At 43.1% G+C, this 14,085-nt stretch overlaps 2 protein-coding genes across 9 annotated transcripts in view; one reads left to right on the top strand and one right to left on the bottom strand.

Annotated features, from left to right (window-relative positions):
• The window catches only part of MCF2L2 (MCF.2 cell line derived transforming sequence-like 2), a 190,519-nt gene that overhangs the window by 54,855 nt on the left and 121,579 nt on the right, over positions 1 to 14,085 (top strand). For 7 of the 8 annotated variants that reach the window (XR_013931650.1, XR_013931651.1, XM_080409108.1 and 4 more), the window contains exons 3-5: positions 4,772 to 4,886; positions 11,145 to 11,235; positions 12,463 to 12,582. Coding sequence is in view for 6 of the 8 variants with exons in the window: in XM_080409108.1 (XP_080265234.1) it covers positions 4,772 to 4,886; positions 11,145 to 11,235; positions 12,463 to 12,582 (326 nt within the window). In the remaining 2 variants the exon portion in view is untranslated. The remainder of the gene's footprint in view (positions 1 to 4,771; positions 4,887 to 11,144; positions 11,236 to 12,462; positions 12,583 to 14,085) is intronic. The other variant, XM_080409107.1, reaches the window with a different exon arrangement.
• B3GNT5 (UDP-GlcNAc:betaGal beta-1,3-N-acetylglucosaminyltransferase 5) overlaps positions 1,177 to 14,085 on the bottom strand; it is a 67,631-nt gene continuing 54,722 nt past the window's right edge. Inside the window, exon 4 of the transcript XR_013931662.1 lies at positions 1,177 to 7,929. The gene's annotated coding sequence lies outside the window, so the exon portion shown is untranslated. The remainder of the gene's footprint in view (positions 7,930 to 14,085) is intronic.

Below are 14,085 nucleotides of genomic sequence, written 5' to 3'. Positions count from 1 at the left end.
TCTCCCTATTCCTTTGCCCTTGGGCCATGAGAGAAGAGGAAAAGTTGAGCAAGAAGCTGGGGTGGAAAATAAGGAAAGCACCCAGGAGGAGGAGGAAAGGGATGCTGTCATTCTGAGTGGCAAACCACGCAGACTGCTAAGCTGACTGTAATCTTTTCCTCTTAAGTCTTGCCTTTTTGCAGGCAGTCCAGCCTTCTGCTCCTCCAGCTTCTGATTTGTGCTCAAAGTTGTTGAGTTTGATGCACCTGTGTGTGTGACGCTGAATGCAAATGATTTAACTGCTTGCTGATAGTTTAACTCTGATCATACATCAAAATTTGTAATCAGGATGAGTTTGGGTTGAATGCCAGGCAGGTTGCTATCTGCACAGGTAGAGAGCAGAGATGGATCTCCTGAAGGAAAATGATGGAGCTGAATCAGGGTGATGGCATGTGTTGTATTCATGGGTGATGTCTGGGAGGGGAGGTCAGGTCTGCATCAGGAGAAGGTAGGCAAAATAGAGTCGAGTTTCCTTGGGAGGCAAAACCCTGGGGCTGGCTGAGGAGCAGTGACCCACGGAGACTGCCAGCGGGATGGCCTGGCTCTCCTACGGCAGGGTCAGGAGTCAGCCTCACGTCAGTTCAGCCAGAGAACAGCCCTGAACCTCCCCTCCTGCCAGAGGAACCTTCAACTCTTGTGGCTGCTGCCACCAGCTGCTCTTTCCCTGGCCGGGCACCAGCATTTGGAGCTACCAGGAGGTGTTTGAGGTGGCTGGGTCTCCTGAAGAGTGCTGCAGGGTGGCATCTAATGGTGCCTGGAGGAGCTGCAAGTCAGTGAGACAGGCCTGTGTGCTGCTTAAGGACAGCTGCCAGGCCTAGCCTTGCTCCCGACACCTATTTTTCAGTATATCTTTGTCCTTCTGACTGCACTAAACTCAAGTAATTGCTCACATCTCCCATGGGACTCTTTATCTCAGCTCATGCCTCATCTTGCCCTGGCTTTTTGTGAAGCTCCTTTGCTCCTGGCAGTCCTTGGGTCCCCTTATCTTGCTGCAGAGATGCTGCTGAATGGAGTAGGTGTACCTCAAGTAGCCGTAATGTAACCCCCTCAGCTCTATGCTGTGTTCATGTGGCTCATTCTAGTCAGCACTTCTTTTCTGCCTTCCTCCTCCTGCCCTCACTTGCTACATGAAATGTCTTCTTTTTTTTTTTCCTTTTCCCTTGAGAAGTGTTTGGTTTGTTTTTTTTAATTCTTTTGGCCTTCTGTTGAGCTGCTGGAGCTCGTTCTGTCCCTGTCTCCCTTACTGATGATGGATTGTAAAATTTCTGTTCAGCAATTTGCACTTTTCACAAGTGATGCCCAGGAGTGTAGGGGTAGTGCACAGTCCCAGCAGGTGAAGGGATTGTATACAGAGAGTCCTTGGGGCCAAATTCCGTGCACTTAGTCCTTATGGCTGTGGAACTGGCTGAAGACTGTCCCTGTTGGTTTTTAGTTTGTGCTCACTGCCCTTCCAGGACACTGAATAGTAGCCAGTTGAAGTATTTTAAGGACTGGAAGAAATCTAGTGGCAACTGCCTAGAAGGCAGGGTTGGTGGCCTAGGAAAAAAAGGGCTGCAGCTTGTCAGTTCACATTCTGCAGAAATGTGTACTGCAGCAAATCTTGGTTTAGTGTAAGGAAACAAAATGGCATTAACATTTAGATGTATGGAACTGATTTCTCATTCAGAGGAGAGAGTTTTCCAGACACCCTTGGCCTCATATCCCTTAACATCTACTCTTGTTGCCTTGCTAGATATATGGATCATTTTCCCTTGTAACTCAGCTGCTGCTCAGGATTCAGATATGGGCAGGAACAATCCATTCTTAACGTTTGTGTTATTACTTGTCATCCAACACTTCAGACATTTGTGCTCTCTCCTTGTCATAGCACTTAACAATTTCTGATCGCAGAACTCCCTCAAACTTCATCCTGATTTCATGGTGTGGCAGGAACTGAGGGTTTCCTTGTTTGTTCCTTTGTCTGAAATACAGCTGTACTCAAGAACATTCGGAGTGTTCTTCTGTTCTGGTTGCGGCAGAGAGTACTACCTTCACCTTGGAGAATCAGATGGAGTCCAAGAACTGTCAAGGGCATGTGGCCTAGTCATAGGCAAGGAGCATCTGGCTCTTAGATGAATGCTCAGTGTGAGGCTGCTCCTAAGTGTCCATCTAGATTTGTTGCTGGTAGTGAAGAAGTCAGTGTTCAGCCTGCTTAATTCATTCCTTGAATGGCTTTTTGTAGGAGAAGATCCTGTCACAAAAATACACACCCACATACACACAGTGCGTCAGCAACCTGCCTCGTCTGGCTTGGGGCAAAGAGGCCGGAGGAAGAGAGCACGTTTGAATGTGGATGCAAGAGAAAGGGAGGGCAAGAGAAACACAAAGAGATCCTCATCAGCAGGAGCATTAGAAGTGCCATGTGAAACTTGTAGCTTAAACAAAACTTGAGGATAACTGCAGGTAAATGATCAGGCGTTGAAGCAGGGGAGCCAGGGGAATCATTTCTTCCAGTAACAAATATTACTGCCTTAAACCATAATATTCCAGGTTACTGCACCCTCCCCCATTTAGGGTATCTACACGTATCCAAAACGTGTGAATAGGAAACCGTGGTGCCAAGGAACCTTGTGCACGCACACAAGATACCGTCTGTGAAGCATCATGTCATGCATCGAACTCTGCAAGAAGAGGCAGAGCAGGCGAGAGGCTTTGTTTTCCTGCCTTTTAGTGCCAGTGTCCAGGACGTGTCACCAAGAACCTGCAACAAACCATCCGGACTGGGTCCCTGCTGGCTGGAGCACTCAAGTCTGCGTGATGGCACAATTAGTGTCCCTGCAGGCTGCAGAGGCTGCCCCGAGACCATGCTGCTGTCTGCCAAAGCGGAGGCTGGAAAAGTGCTCAGCTCAACAATTGAGCATCCAATTCAAAAAGTGTCATGTGGGTGATAGTTTTCTTTCTTTGCGTTTTGGCTGAAAGCTGTTTGAGGCTCTGTAGACCTCTCTTTTCTCTGGCAGGGTGAGTTTAGTTGTTGATGTAACACAACTGAGTCATTTTCAGGTGTCATCAAAGCAACAATCAATTTTCAGAAAGGAAAATAGGGGCTAAAGGTAGTGTCCTGATGCAGCTACCGTGTCACCAAATGTCAAGAAGGAAAAGGGTTTCCTTGTTAGAAATTCCTGTTTTCTAGAGCCCTAACTTTTTCTTTATGCAAGTATTTTTGTCCTCAGCATCCCAGCTCCATGGCTGGACAGCACAGAAGGGACCTTAAATAATCCAACTGAGGCTGGGAGGGGTGGGCGGAGAGAGGATCAGGACTAGCAAGGGACCGACCGCTTTACACAGACGTAGCTATAGGAATTACTGGAGCACCTTTTTGCAACAGCCGCCAAAGCAGGAGCAGGAGCAAGTCGTTTGTGGCATCAGCTGTGGTTGTCAACAGAAGGCAATAATCTGTGGGAGCAGCCTGGAAACAGGGCTCGTTTATAGAGATTTAGGGGGTCATTTTGAGGAATGAGAATTCATGTTTTTCTCCCTAAGTCTCTGTTTCCTCTCATGCTCCTAATGGGATAATCTATTTGATACTTTCCTTGAGGAAGGTAATTTTCTGCCTGCCTCTCACTGTTTCTTTTTCACTAAGGGGAAACCCAGGACATGGCTATTGCTTGGACAAGAATCTTCTTTGGGTAGTAAATGACTAGGAAAACTGTCTGTACTGCAGGACTAGGCTCAGTATTGGGTTAATAGAGAGTTCCTCAGGCTGGTGTAAAAAAAAAAAGGCTGACAGATTGCAGAGGAAGGAGAAAGACTCAGGGAAAAGCATGTCCTTAATACAGTATCTAAGGAGCACTAAGCAATAAGGTACCAGTAACAAAAGCTTTGTTTCATTGCGTTTATACTTTTACATGCCACTGCCTCGTTTGCTCTCCGTCTGAGTCCAAGTTGGTGAGAAAACTCCTGTTAACTTCTGTGTGGTTTGAGTGATGCCCAGATTTATTAGCAGAACCAAGTTAGGATTGGTCCTGCAAGGGAACAGGGTTTGTGCTGCGTACTGCACCATCTCCTAGAGCTGAGCATTGTTTCAGGAGAACTGTAAAGGCTGCTTAGTTATAAAGGGCTGGGTTCCATGCATCCCGTAGCTCTACCAGAGTTTGAATACTGCTGTTTGGATCATGGAGTCCCTCAGATAGGGACTTCTCTTGACCTTGCTGCTTATGACCTTTCTGTCCTATTTAATGGAGGTTAGATGCAAATAAACAAGATGAGCAAAATTCATTGATTAAATACTCCATGCACTTTGAATGCTTTTTTTTTTGTTAAGGAAAAAACTAAGACTTGATTGGTCCTATGCCTGTGTCATGGGTTATATGTGTGTATTCAAAGCTTATACGCTCTACTACTTAATTTCATTTAATGTCTAGAAGAAACCAGAGTCCTCTACCTATACATAGAAAAATGTAATATTATCACAAGAAATTACTTGAAAATATGAACCAAAGAAAACACTTAACCAGAACTATGCAGAAGGTTCATGAAAAAGCTGAGAATAAACAGCAGAGGCTAGAATCTCAGCTGGAGTAAACTGAGGTAATGAAACTACAGTCAATTATAATATCAAGTGGGACACTGATCATGTGTACTGGATCTGGGTGCTTTTCAATGAGGCATATGCCAGTGCTTCCCATTTAAGTACTGACCAGTCTGTCCGAAGACATAAAATCATACTCTAATTTTTACAACCTCTCTTTTGCAGGAGGAAGAGGGAAGGATGGAGCACCCATTATAACCTTTCCAGAATTTGCAGGATTCAGCGACATACCTGATGAAGATTTTCTGAATGTGGTCACATATCTAACCAGCATTCCCAGGTGAGGCTACGCACAAATGTCTTGATTTCCCAGAGCTTTGCTTTCTCAGTGGCTCACTGCTTTCAGGGGTGCTACCAGGATGTGCCAGTGACTCTGCATCCGTCCAGTCAGTGTGGAACTTGGCTGTGTACAGGAGGCCCTAGGAGCCACTTGCATCATTTGCACGGGAAAGAAAGCTTTACACAGGACAGGTTTTCTGTTCAGGGCTTGAACTGGGTGGGAGGGGGTATAGATCTGAAGAGCAGCACTAAAAATAGCAGATCAAAAGGGAGTTGAGGAGCATTTGTGAAAGCTGTCAGGAGCACTGGGTGTAACAAGGGAAGGGTTGCATGTGGAAGGAGCCAAACTTACATAAGTCCTGCTGCTGCCTGTCTCTGAGGGCACCTTTCTGTGCAGCTTTCTCTTTTCTGAGAAAGCAAGCCAGGTGCCCTGGTGACAGGATTCTGGCAAGCACAATGTGCTTTCTGATGTTTTATTTATTGGGAGGTTGTTCTAGATGTTTTCCTTGATGTTTGTCTAGGATAGTGAAACAAATGCATTTCCACTGTGCTAAGGAAATGTGCTAAGGCCTGGCTGCTGAATTACTTTTTGTTTATCCAAAAAAAGCGCTGAATATTTTTTCAGTCCCCTGATCCTGCCTTTGGACTATGGCTGCTTGTGCAAGTTAGAAGCACAGCAGGGATTTATTATTTCCTGTGGTCTCGTGTATAAAGGTGCTTAGAGGAGGATGAGGGGAAAACGTGCCTCCTTCAAGTTTGAGTAAGTTTTCCAGCTCCACCTACATGTATTCCCCGTACAGACTTGCCAAAGCAAGCTGAGAGAAACCACATACTGTGAACTTAACAGTGTCATTGTTTAGCTCTGCTCTGTAGGGCTTTTGTTCTGCCAGAAGAAACTCTGTCTTAGGTATTTCTTCACTAGCATTGGGACTGGGAGGATGACCAGCTTCAGGGTTAACAAAACAGCAATAGTAGCTGAGAAAAACACAAACCTAGTTTTCCAGCTCTCTGCATTTGGTATGCTGGTGGGTGATTCCCAGTAATGTTGTCACATGTTGGGGAACTAGCACTTTACATTGTCAATGTGATAGACAGAAATGCATTAAGCTTCTTCAGCCTGTGTGAAAGCCAAAAGTAGAGATGGGTTCAAAAGCAATTAGCCAAATTCATGAGGGATAACTCCATCAATGGCAGCTGAACACAATGGCTCAGGTGCAAACTCTGGCTGAAGAAATCCTTGTATTTCTTCATGCTGGGACTTGGGAGAAGAAAGATTGCCCTTTTTTGCTTTCCTTCTGCTTTTGCCTCAGTATGCACTACCTACCAATATTGGAGACAAGGTATTGGCCTAGATGGACCTTTGCTTTGATTCTATTTATCAGTTTTGTGTTTTCTTGTCCCCTGAGGAATCCCAGAGCAATGCACAAAAGATGATAAATTAAGTTTCAAAACTTCTAAAGTCAGGAGATCTGCAATGTGCCTATTTTACAGATGATGAGGTATGTGTAAGTAATATCTTATACTACAGATAGGCTCACCAAAACTTGAGTAAGTGCCTATTCAGTTTGATTTAAATGACCTGTTCAAGGTCAGTGAAAGACTGGGGTTTGAACCTACATTTTCTGTGTACCAGCACATTGCTTTGACTCTTGGGTTCAGTCATATATCACACTGTAGGGATGTGAGTTTTCCAGGGAGTTTGCTAGTTTTTCTTGCAGTGCTTTTAGGAAGATTGACCACATTTCTTGAGTCACTATTTGAAGCTTGTCATCCTTTATGTAGATAGTGAGGGACAAAGGTTTTAATTTAGAGGAGGAAGAACCTGAGCAGCAAGCTTTGGTTGTGTGATTTGTGACATAACTATATGATGTACAATCTTAATGTGGCATAAGTAGTGGACCTGTTTGGGTGCAGCAGAGTCTTGTTAGTCTGCAGTTTGCTGGTCCATGCACAGAGAGTGCTTCTATCATAACATCTCAGCAAGCAGTAAAGGGACTGCATTTGTTACTTTCATCAGCACTACTGTATTGCATACTACTGTGCATATTACAACAGTCGTCTTGTATGTGTTGTTTCACTGCTAGTAGTTCACCCTTTATTTTAATTCTCAATGAAGAGGTGCAGATATCAAAGTGACTGAGAGAAGATAATAGTCTCTAACTCTTGTGGCGTTACAAAGGGCATGGCCGTGAATCAGGTAAGAGGAAGTATAGTTTGAAAAGGAGTTTGCCTTGTTTATCATAGGAAATACTTCTTCATAGCTCAATGAACCATACAAATCAGCATTGCTTTTCAGGCAAACATAAAGAGAATATCTATCAATTGTAGTGTCTGTTCCTGCACATCCTATAGAAAAAGAGTCATGCTAGTTGTGGAGATAAGATCTGCAATTGCAGATGACATCATCCAGTAAGTTAGTAACTTTCTAAGTCCCTCTGGAACGATTACTCTTATGCATATATATGACAAAACATTGAAAAGATAGACAGGAAATGTTGTTATTCAGATGCGCAGGCATACACTTGTCTTTGATGTTGCTGAGCAAATTTGGCTTTACCAGCTGTGGCATACCACAGTTTACTTACAGGCTTTAAAACATTTGCTGTTCTTCTGGGTGGAAAATCAGCCCACTGGGACTTTCGTAATATGATTAATTTTCCCTCTGGCTCAACACCTGCTCATGAGAGTGCTCCGCTAAGGGAGTCTGCATACATACACATCCACAAACACCGAGTAACACCACGTATAGTCATGTATACCTTTATGCATGCACACTTGCAATAGATAGCTCCAGAAAGTTCTTCTTTACTTGGTTTATTCCATGGCCAGAATTCCCTTCTCTTCTGTTTGATATGGATCAACAACTTTGATAAACAGGTACCCTTCTCTCCTTCCAGAAGAGGTCAGGAAATTTGACATCTTCTGTTCTCCCTAAATCGGTGTTTAAGGGCTAACCTGAATTCAGAGTCGAGGATGAAACAGCTCTGCTGATTGCATGCATTCTGTTCAGGGAAAGGGAACCTCTCTGCCAGACGTCTGTAGATCTAGACAAATATGCCAGAAATCAATATGGTGGTAAGCCTGATGTTTATCTGCTGCGCTTGTCTTCAAATCCCTCTTTTCAGAGGACTGGAGAGATCCCAATGTGTTTCCATTATGAGGGTAGAGATATTACAGTACTGACACAGAGAAACTACTGATAGGGTGTGTGTGTTTAAACAAACTCCCTTCCTCTGGATACACACACGAGTGGTGTTTCTCAGCTGTACAACCACTTGTGCTGGTGCTGCCATCTTGGCTGGGCTTCTTCCCACTGCTGCTTATCTGCATGCATCCCTTAGTGCCAAATGACCTTCAGACCTTGGTATAACCTTTCCTTTCAGCATGCTGACTGAAATAGGATCATTTGCTGACACTCTCTCTGTTTCCCTGGTTAAATTTAGCTCTTACATCAGCCAGGCCTATCTAGTAAAAAAAAAAAAACCACCAAAAAAACCAAAAACCAAACAAAAAAACCCCCAACTGAACAACAAAAAGCCAAACATACAAATACCATTGGTTTATCTCAGTGAAGACAATTAGTACAATCCTGAACATCAAGGTAAAAACCAAGGGATAACATTGCAGAAGGAGGAGGTCTAGACTTCTGTCAGAGTTACAGGCCCATTTGAGTTTTCTCTTGTCCAAAGTACCTCTTTTGTCTAGACCCTTGTGTTGCATCCATCAGCATGTTGCAGCCAAGTTTTACTGGGGTGTATCTGTGAACGGGTTTTTTTTGCTGCTTGCCTTTGTGTGGCCTGCTGGAGTGATTTTCGAGTGATATAGATGTTCTCCCACATTTTCTTTTGTGCTCTGCTCAGCTGTTTTGCTAAAGCAGCACGTGGTTTTCTTGTCTTCTCTGCCTACTCTTTTCCCGCTCCTTGAAATCATGTAATTTTCCAGCCTATTCTTTCTTGGTTTTTACCCATTTCATCTCAGACAATGTAATAAGTTCAACATTGTATATTACATATACTGGAATAGGTACCTCAATTGTTTGCTTAATGGCCTGGTTCTCATTTTACTCTGACAAATCTCTCAGACCTCATGTCTTGACTTGTTCTTCGTACACTTCTGCAGCTAGGATCGTACCTGCACTGTTTGTGCAGTAAAGTGTTCTGGCCTTGTGCCTTCCCCCACAGCCCTATGTGCCAGGCATGGCTTGTTGGCAGGTTTTGTCTTTGCCAGCCAGCTGCATTTACTACACTTGGTCTTGTAGCAAGAAAACGGTGAGCAGTGCCCCAACATAGCTAGGCTGCACACTCGGTGGTATTTTGCTGTCCTTTGTTCTTTTGTCATGTTTAAATCCAATTTGTTATATCAACATCTATTTTATCTTTCATTTCCTCAGTTTGTCTCTTTAACTGGCCTGAAACACTGTGATTTGCAGTGGCAACTGATAAGCAGTGTTCCCTTTCCCATGTGTTCGCTATTCCCAGCTCTTGCCACCCCCAAGACCAGTCTTGCCAAGCCTAATTTCATGAGAAAATTAATCTGCTGCTTCTATTGCATTTTCTTGTCTCTGTATTTCATAAGCCTTTGTTCCTGTTTTCTATGAATTTAATTTTTCTTGTTGCATCTGATGCCTGAAGGCTTGGATGCTGTTACAAATCCCCATGCAGAAGAACATCTGGAAAAATGAACTGCTTGATCATGGACATGTTACTTGAAAAACCAGCAAAGGTCCCTTTGGTTTTCATCCCTTTGGTCCAGTTGGTTTCATCTGAACCTTTGATTCCTAACATCTACAGCAAACACGTAGATTTTTCTTGAAACACTTGTCAAGCTATTGAAGCATATGCATGTATTTGTGTGTGTAGATATATATAAAAGGGAAAACCTGATTAATTATCTTCCCTGTGCTTGAGAGGCACTGCTGCAAACACATTTTTCTATCCTTTGTATGAAAAGCTGCACATTGCACTACTTAAGAGGAAAGATCATCTATTGTCATTAAATTTTGTAATTCTCAGAGCAATGCTGTAAAAATGTTGAAGTGGGAAATTCAGTGAGTTTTCTTATTACTGGTATGAACTATTAGGAACAATTGCATAGCATCCCAGATTTGTGTGACTTTGGTTTTCAAGTTGCTGTTCTTGATCCTGCAGAGCTGTAGCAGAAGCTCAGAGTTGCTAACATTGGTGCTTTTTGGTGGATTATTGACATGAGTTTGCATAGAATGACCCGTGAAAACAGTGTTCCTGGGTTGTTCTTGTACGGACAATGGAAAAGGGATCAAGGAAATGTCTTATAAGATTTCTTTGATCTTAATCTGTGATTAGATGTTTGATTGCAGTATGTCCTTTGATTATAACTTTTTTACTCTTTCTGCCTGCCTCTGGTTTGTCCAGAGATGACTAAGTCATCCTGCTATAATGACATTTCTGGAGATTTTTCTTGATGTGTACTTCCTAGCTTCCAAGAACTTCTCTCCAACTCTGAACACTCTTGGAAGGCAGAAGGTAGAGCAGTCCCGCTGAAGCCCTGCACACCAAAGTGGGGGTTTTGAGAGACAGGGAGAAGATGGGATATTTATGCAGTCTACATAGATGGGATGGAGCATCACAGCAGTGCCTCATAGATCCTCCTTGAAAAGTACTGGGAAGGAACAGTAACTGTTATTCTAGCCAATACGTTAAAAGGATGCTTTTGAATGACTTGTAACCTTAGAACCAGTTTGTGGTTGGCAAGATACAACTCTTCCATTCCTGCTTTGCCTCTCAGAATTTCTGAGGCATTGTGTACACAGGGGAGGTGGTGACAGTAGGGGGATGCTCACTCCAAGGAGCTAAGTGCCCCTGTCAGATGTCAGCATGCTTGGAGAATGAAGAGTGAAGTGGGGTGTCTATTAACCTGAATTATTTTGCAGAGAAAACAAGATCTGAGGTTTTTGTCTTCAATACAGTACAGTGTAATTTGTGATCCTGAACTATTCATATCATCTAGATTTGGCAACGGAATAGCATAGCAGCTGACAGCTTTAGCAGATAAAGTATTCATGTTTTGTGTAAGCTGCTAGCTTTACACTGGAAAGAAAATTTGCTGGCTTTCGTTTTCATGTGAATTTCTGCCCAATACTTATACTTTTCACTGTACGTTGCATTTTTGTAATGGGCTTAGAGGGTGATCTGACGGAGCCTGGTTTTTTTGCTGCAGTACACTTCCTTGGAACAGGAGTATCTCCATGTAACCCAGCATACTTATTTCATCTGTTTTGCAGTCTGGAAGCTGCCAGCATCGGATTCATCATCATCATAGACAGACGACGGGACAAATGGAGTGCAGTCAAGGCATCCCTGACACGAATAGCAGTAAGTGCTTGCTTTTATTATTTATCTTCTAGAAATTAAAATTATCCACTGAACTTTGGCACAGGATGCAGTCTCACATGCTCATTTTTAGCTCCCATTTTCTGACACTGGATGCAGATTCTCCCCTGCCCTGAAGATCATGAGTGTTAAGTAAGAGAGGGAGGAAGCTGCAGTAACAAATTACACAGCCGCCTTTACTGATGAAGTAGGACAAATTGCTTGTTTGCTGGGTTGACAGCAATATAAATTATAGCAATTTGAAATTGGTTCCTAGAAGTGGATAGCAGAAGTAGCCTTCTATGCCCTAAGGAGTGATGACGTGGCCTGCTTATGAAAGAAATGGATCCCAAGGGGCTTGTGTCTGCATGGTAGTAAGTGATCTCTGTTCAGAAACTCTTAATAACTTATTATATCTCATTTGCACTGGAGCTAAGCACTGACTTTCAGTGCTAATAAAAACAGTTGGTTTCATACATCTATTGCCAGGAGCATGTGCTGTGTGAGTAGCAAGCGCTTATACACAGAGGTGTAGAATGGAGGGATGACCAAGGTGACTTTAAGTCCCTTCAAGGAATTTAGACAGAACTGCATTTCGTTTTCAGTTCTTTTTAGCTGCTCTCTTCTAGAAATTGCTCTTTCCTTACGCTTGAGGAGCTCTGAGGAGTGCATGAGAGTTATAGGCTGGGTGTTGCAGGCAGGGCCATGTCTAATGAATGCGCTGAGTGCCTGTTTGTAGGGAAAAAAAATACGTGAGGTTAAAAAGATTAAAAACCTTTTCCAGGGTGAGAAGGTAGGTCAGCCTGGGGAATTAATCTGTGCCAGCAGCTTCTTCCACCAAGCCCAACGAGGGTAGCCGGTTTTGCCCTCTAGTGGCTGCAGCCTAAAAAGAATGGGAAACCTTGGCGTGGTGGTGTGAAGGGAGCGTGGTGTGATTCAGATCTGGGAAGGAAGGCACCAGTGCAGAAACTTTAGAGCTCTGTGCTAAATCCATATCAGAAAACAATGTATGGCTGGGCACTAAAATCCATGGGCCAGTCTTTCTATTGGCTTTGGAGGCTGTGGCAGTAGGCACGTGCTGAAGGGACCAGCTGATATTAGCAGCTGGACTGAGCAAGGTTCAATATGAGCTACCTGCTTTGCCCTCTTTAGGAAACACTTGACTGAAAATTCCCTTGGCCTTCCTTTAAGGCAGAGTTGTGCCTTCTAATAGTTCTATATTTCTTGCAGGGAGCATTTCCAGGAAACCTGCAGCTGGTGTTTGTCCTACGACCCTCACGCTTTATCCAAAGGACAATCGCTGACATTGGCATTAAACTCTATCGAGATGACTTTAAAATGAAGGTACCGGTAAGCATGCGCTTTTATTTTTGTCCACGTGTGTTCTCTATCTCCATGTCTGTAGTTCTTAGGTGTCAGCAATTTCTCATAACCCAGTAACTGAAATTTGATTGCAAGTGGCAGCTGGGGACTTTTATCTGGGTCTGTATGGTGTATATAGTAGTCATACCAAAGAGTTAATTACCAGTGGATGCTTCCTAATATTTAATAGATATGGCTTTAAACTAAAAGAGGGTAGATTTACATTAGATATGAGGAAGAAATTCTTCACTATGAGGGTGGTGAGGCACTGGCACAGGTTGCCCAGAGCAGCTGTGGGTGCCCCATCCCTGGCAGCGTTCAGGGCCAGGCTGGATGGGGCTTTGAGCAACCTGGTCTAGTGGAAGGTGTCCCTGCCCATGGCAGAGGGGCTGCAACTAGATGATCTTTAAGGTCCCTTCCAACCCAAACCATTCCATGATTCTATATTCCCATGTAGGTCAGTCTAGCTATAAAATGTGGCTTGGATTTTAAGTATTGACTTCTTAACTTAGTGGAGCTATTCCCCAATGTAGTAAGAGGTAGATCTTGTCACCCTAGCAACAAACAAGTATTTAGGACTACAAAGCAGTGAAAGGCTAGGGCTGAATTCTGCTCTATTTTATGTATTATCCATGGGACCGCTGACAGTGCCCCTGTTAAGTGCTTGCATAGCATTGTGCATTATTAATGCCTTTTATGATTTCCCATGACCTCAAGATTCAAAGTTTAGGGTTTTTACTTCTTTTTATATGCACTTGGCATATGCTGTGCCTTGATGAGAATGCAGATTGAAGCAGGTTATCAATCCTGAAAGAGTTTAAGTTGTAGATTATTCTGTGAGAGCTCTTTCGGGAGTTCCTAGCTGCATGTTTGCCTGTGGTTTCCAAGTGTTTTATAAATAAACTTGAATCATGATTATTGATTCATAATAATCATGATTCATTCGTTCAGGTGTTTCATCCTGGACCAGACTCATACTGTGTTCCACAATTACTTTACTGGAGTCATTCCATATGATTGTTTTGGATTTTGCTTGTGGTTTTATATTGTTTTGCAAAAGACCCATGGCTCTCCTCCAATGAAATCTAGCTCTGTTGATACCCAAGTTTGAAGTTCAGGTATTTAACACACTTCTTGCTTCTTTTGAAGTAAGAGACAGAGGCCCATTTATTACAATGCATATGGAAAAGGAACCATGAATAGTCATTTGGTTATCGTGGATTAAATTGTAATGTTGAGTGTAGTTTGGCAAGGGTGGCTTTTTGGTAATTAAAATGCAAAATTGATGGAAAAATGTGTGTTTGATTACAAAACAGAATCTTTTAATTTTATAGCACCTTAAAAAAAATGGATATTCCTGTATTTAGTAAGCCATGTTCTGTTACCATAGCAACTGTTGTACCAGTTACTGTAGTCCTGAAAGGGACAACTTCATCAAGGACTAGCATTTTCTAACAGTTCAGCATCTTCTATACTTTTAGCAGTTTGTTT

This window comes from Falco punctatus, assembly GCF_963210335.1.
Source record: "Falco punctatus genome assembly, chromosome: 13".
Taxonomy (NCBI): domain Eukaryota; kingdom Metazoa; phylum Chordata; class Aves; order Falconiformes; family Falconidae; genus Falco; species Falco punctatus.
The sequence above is the reverse complement of the archived record's forward strand: the minus strand, read 5'-3'. Positions and strand labels throughout refer to the sequence as shown.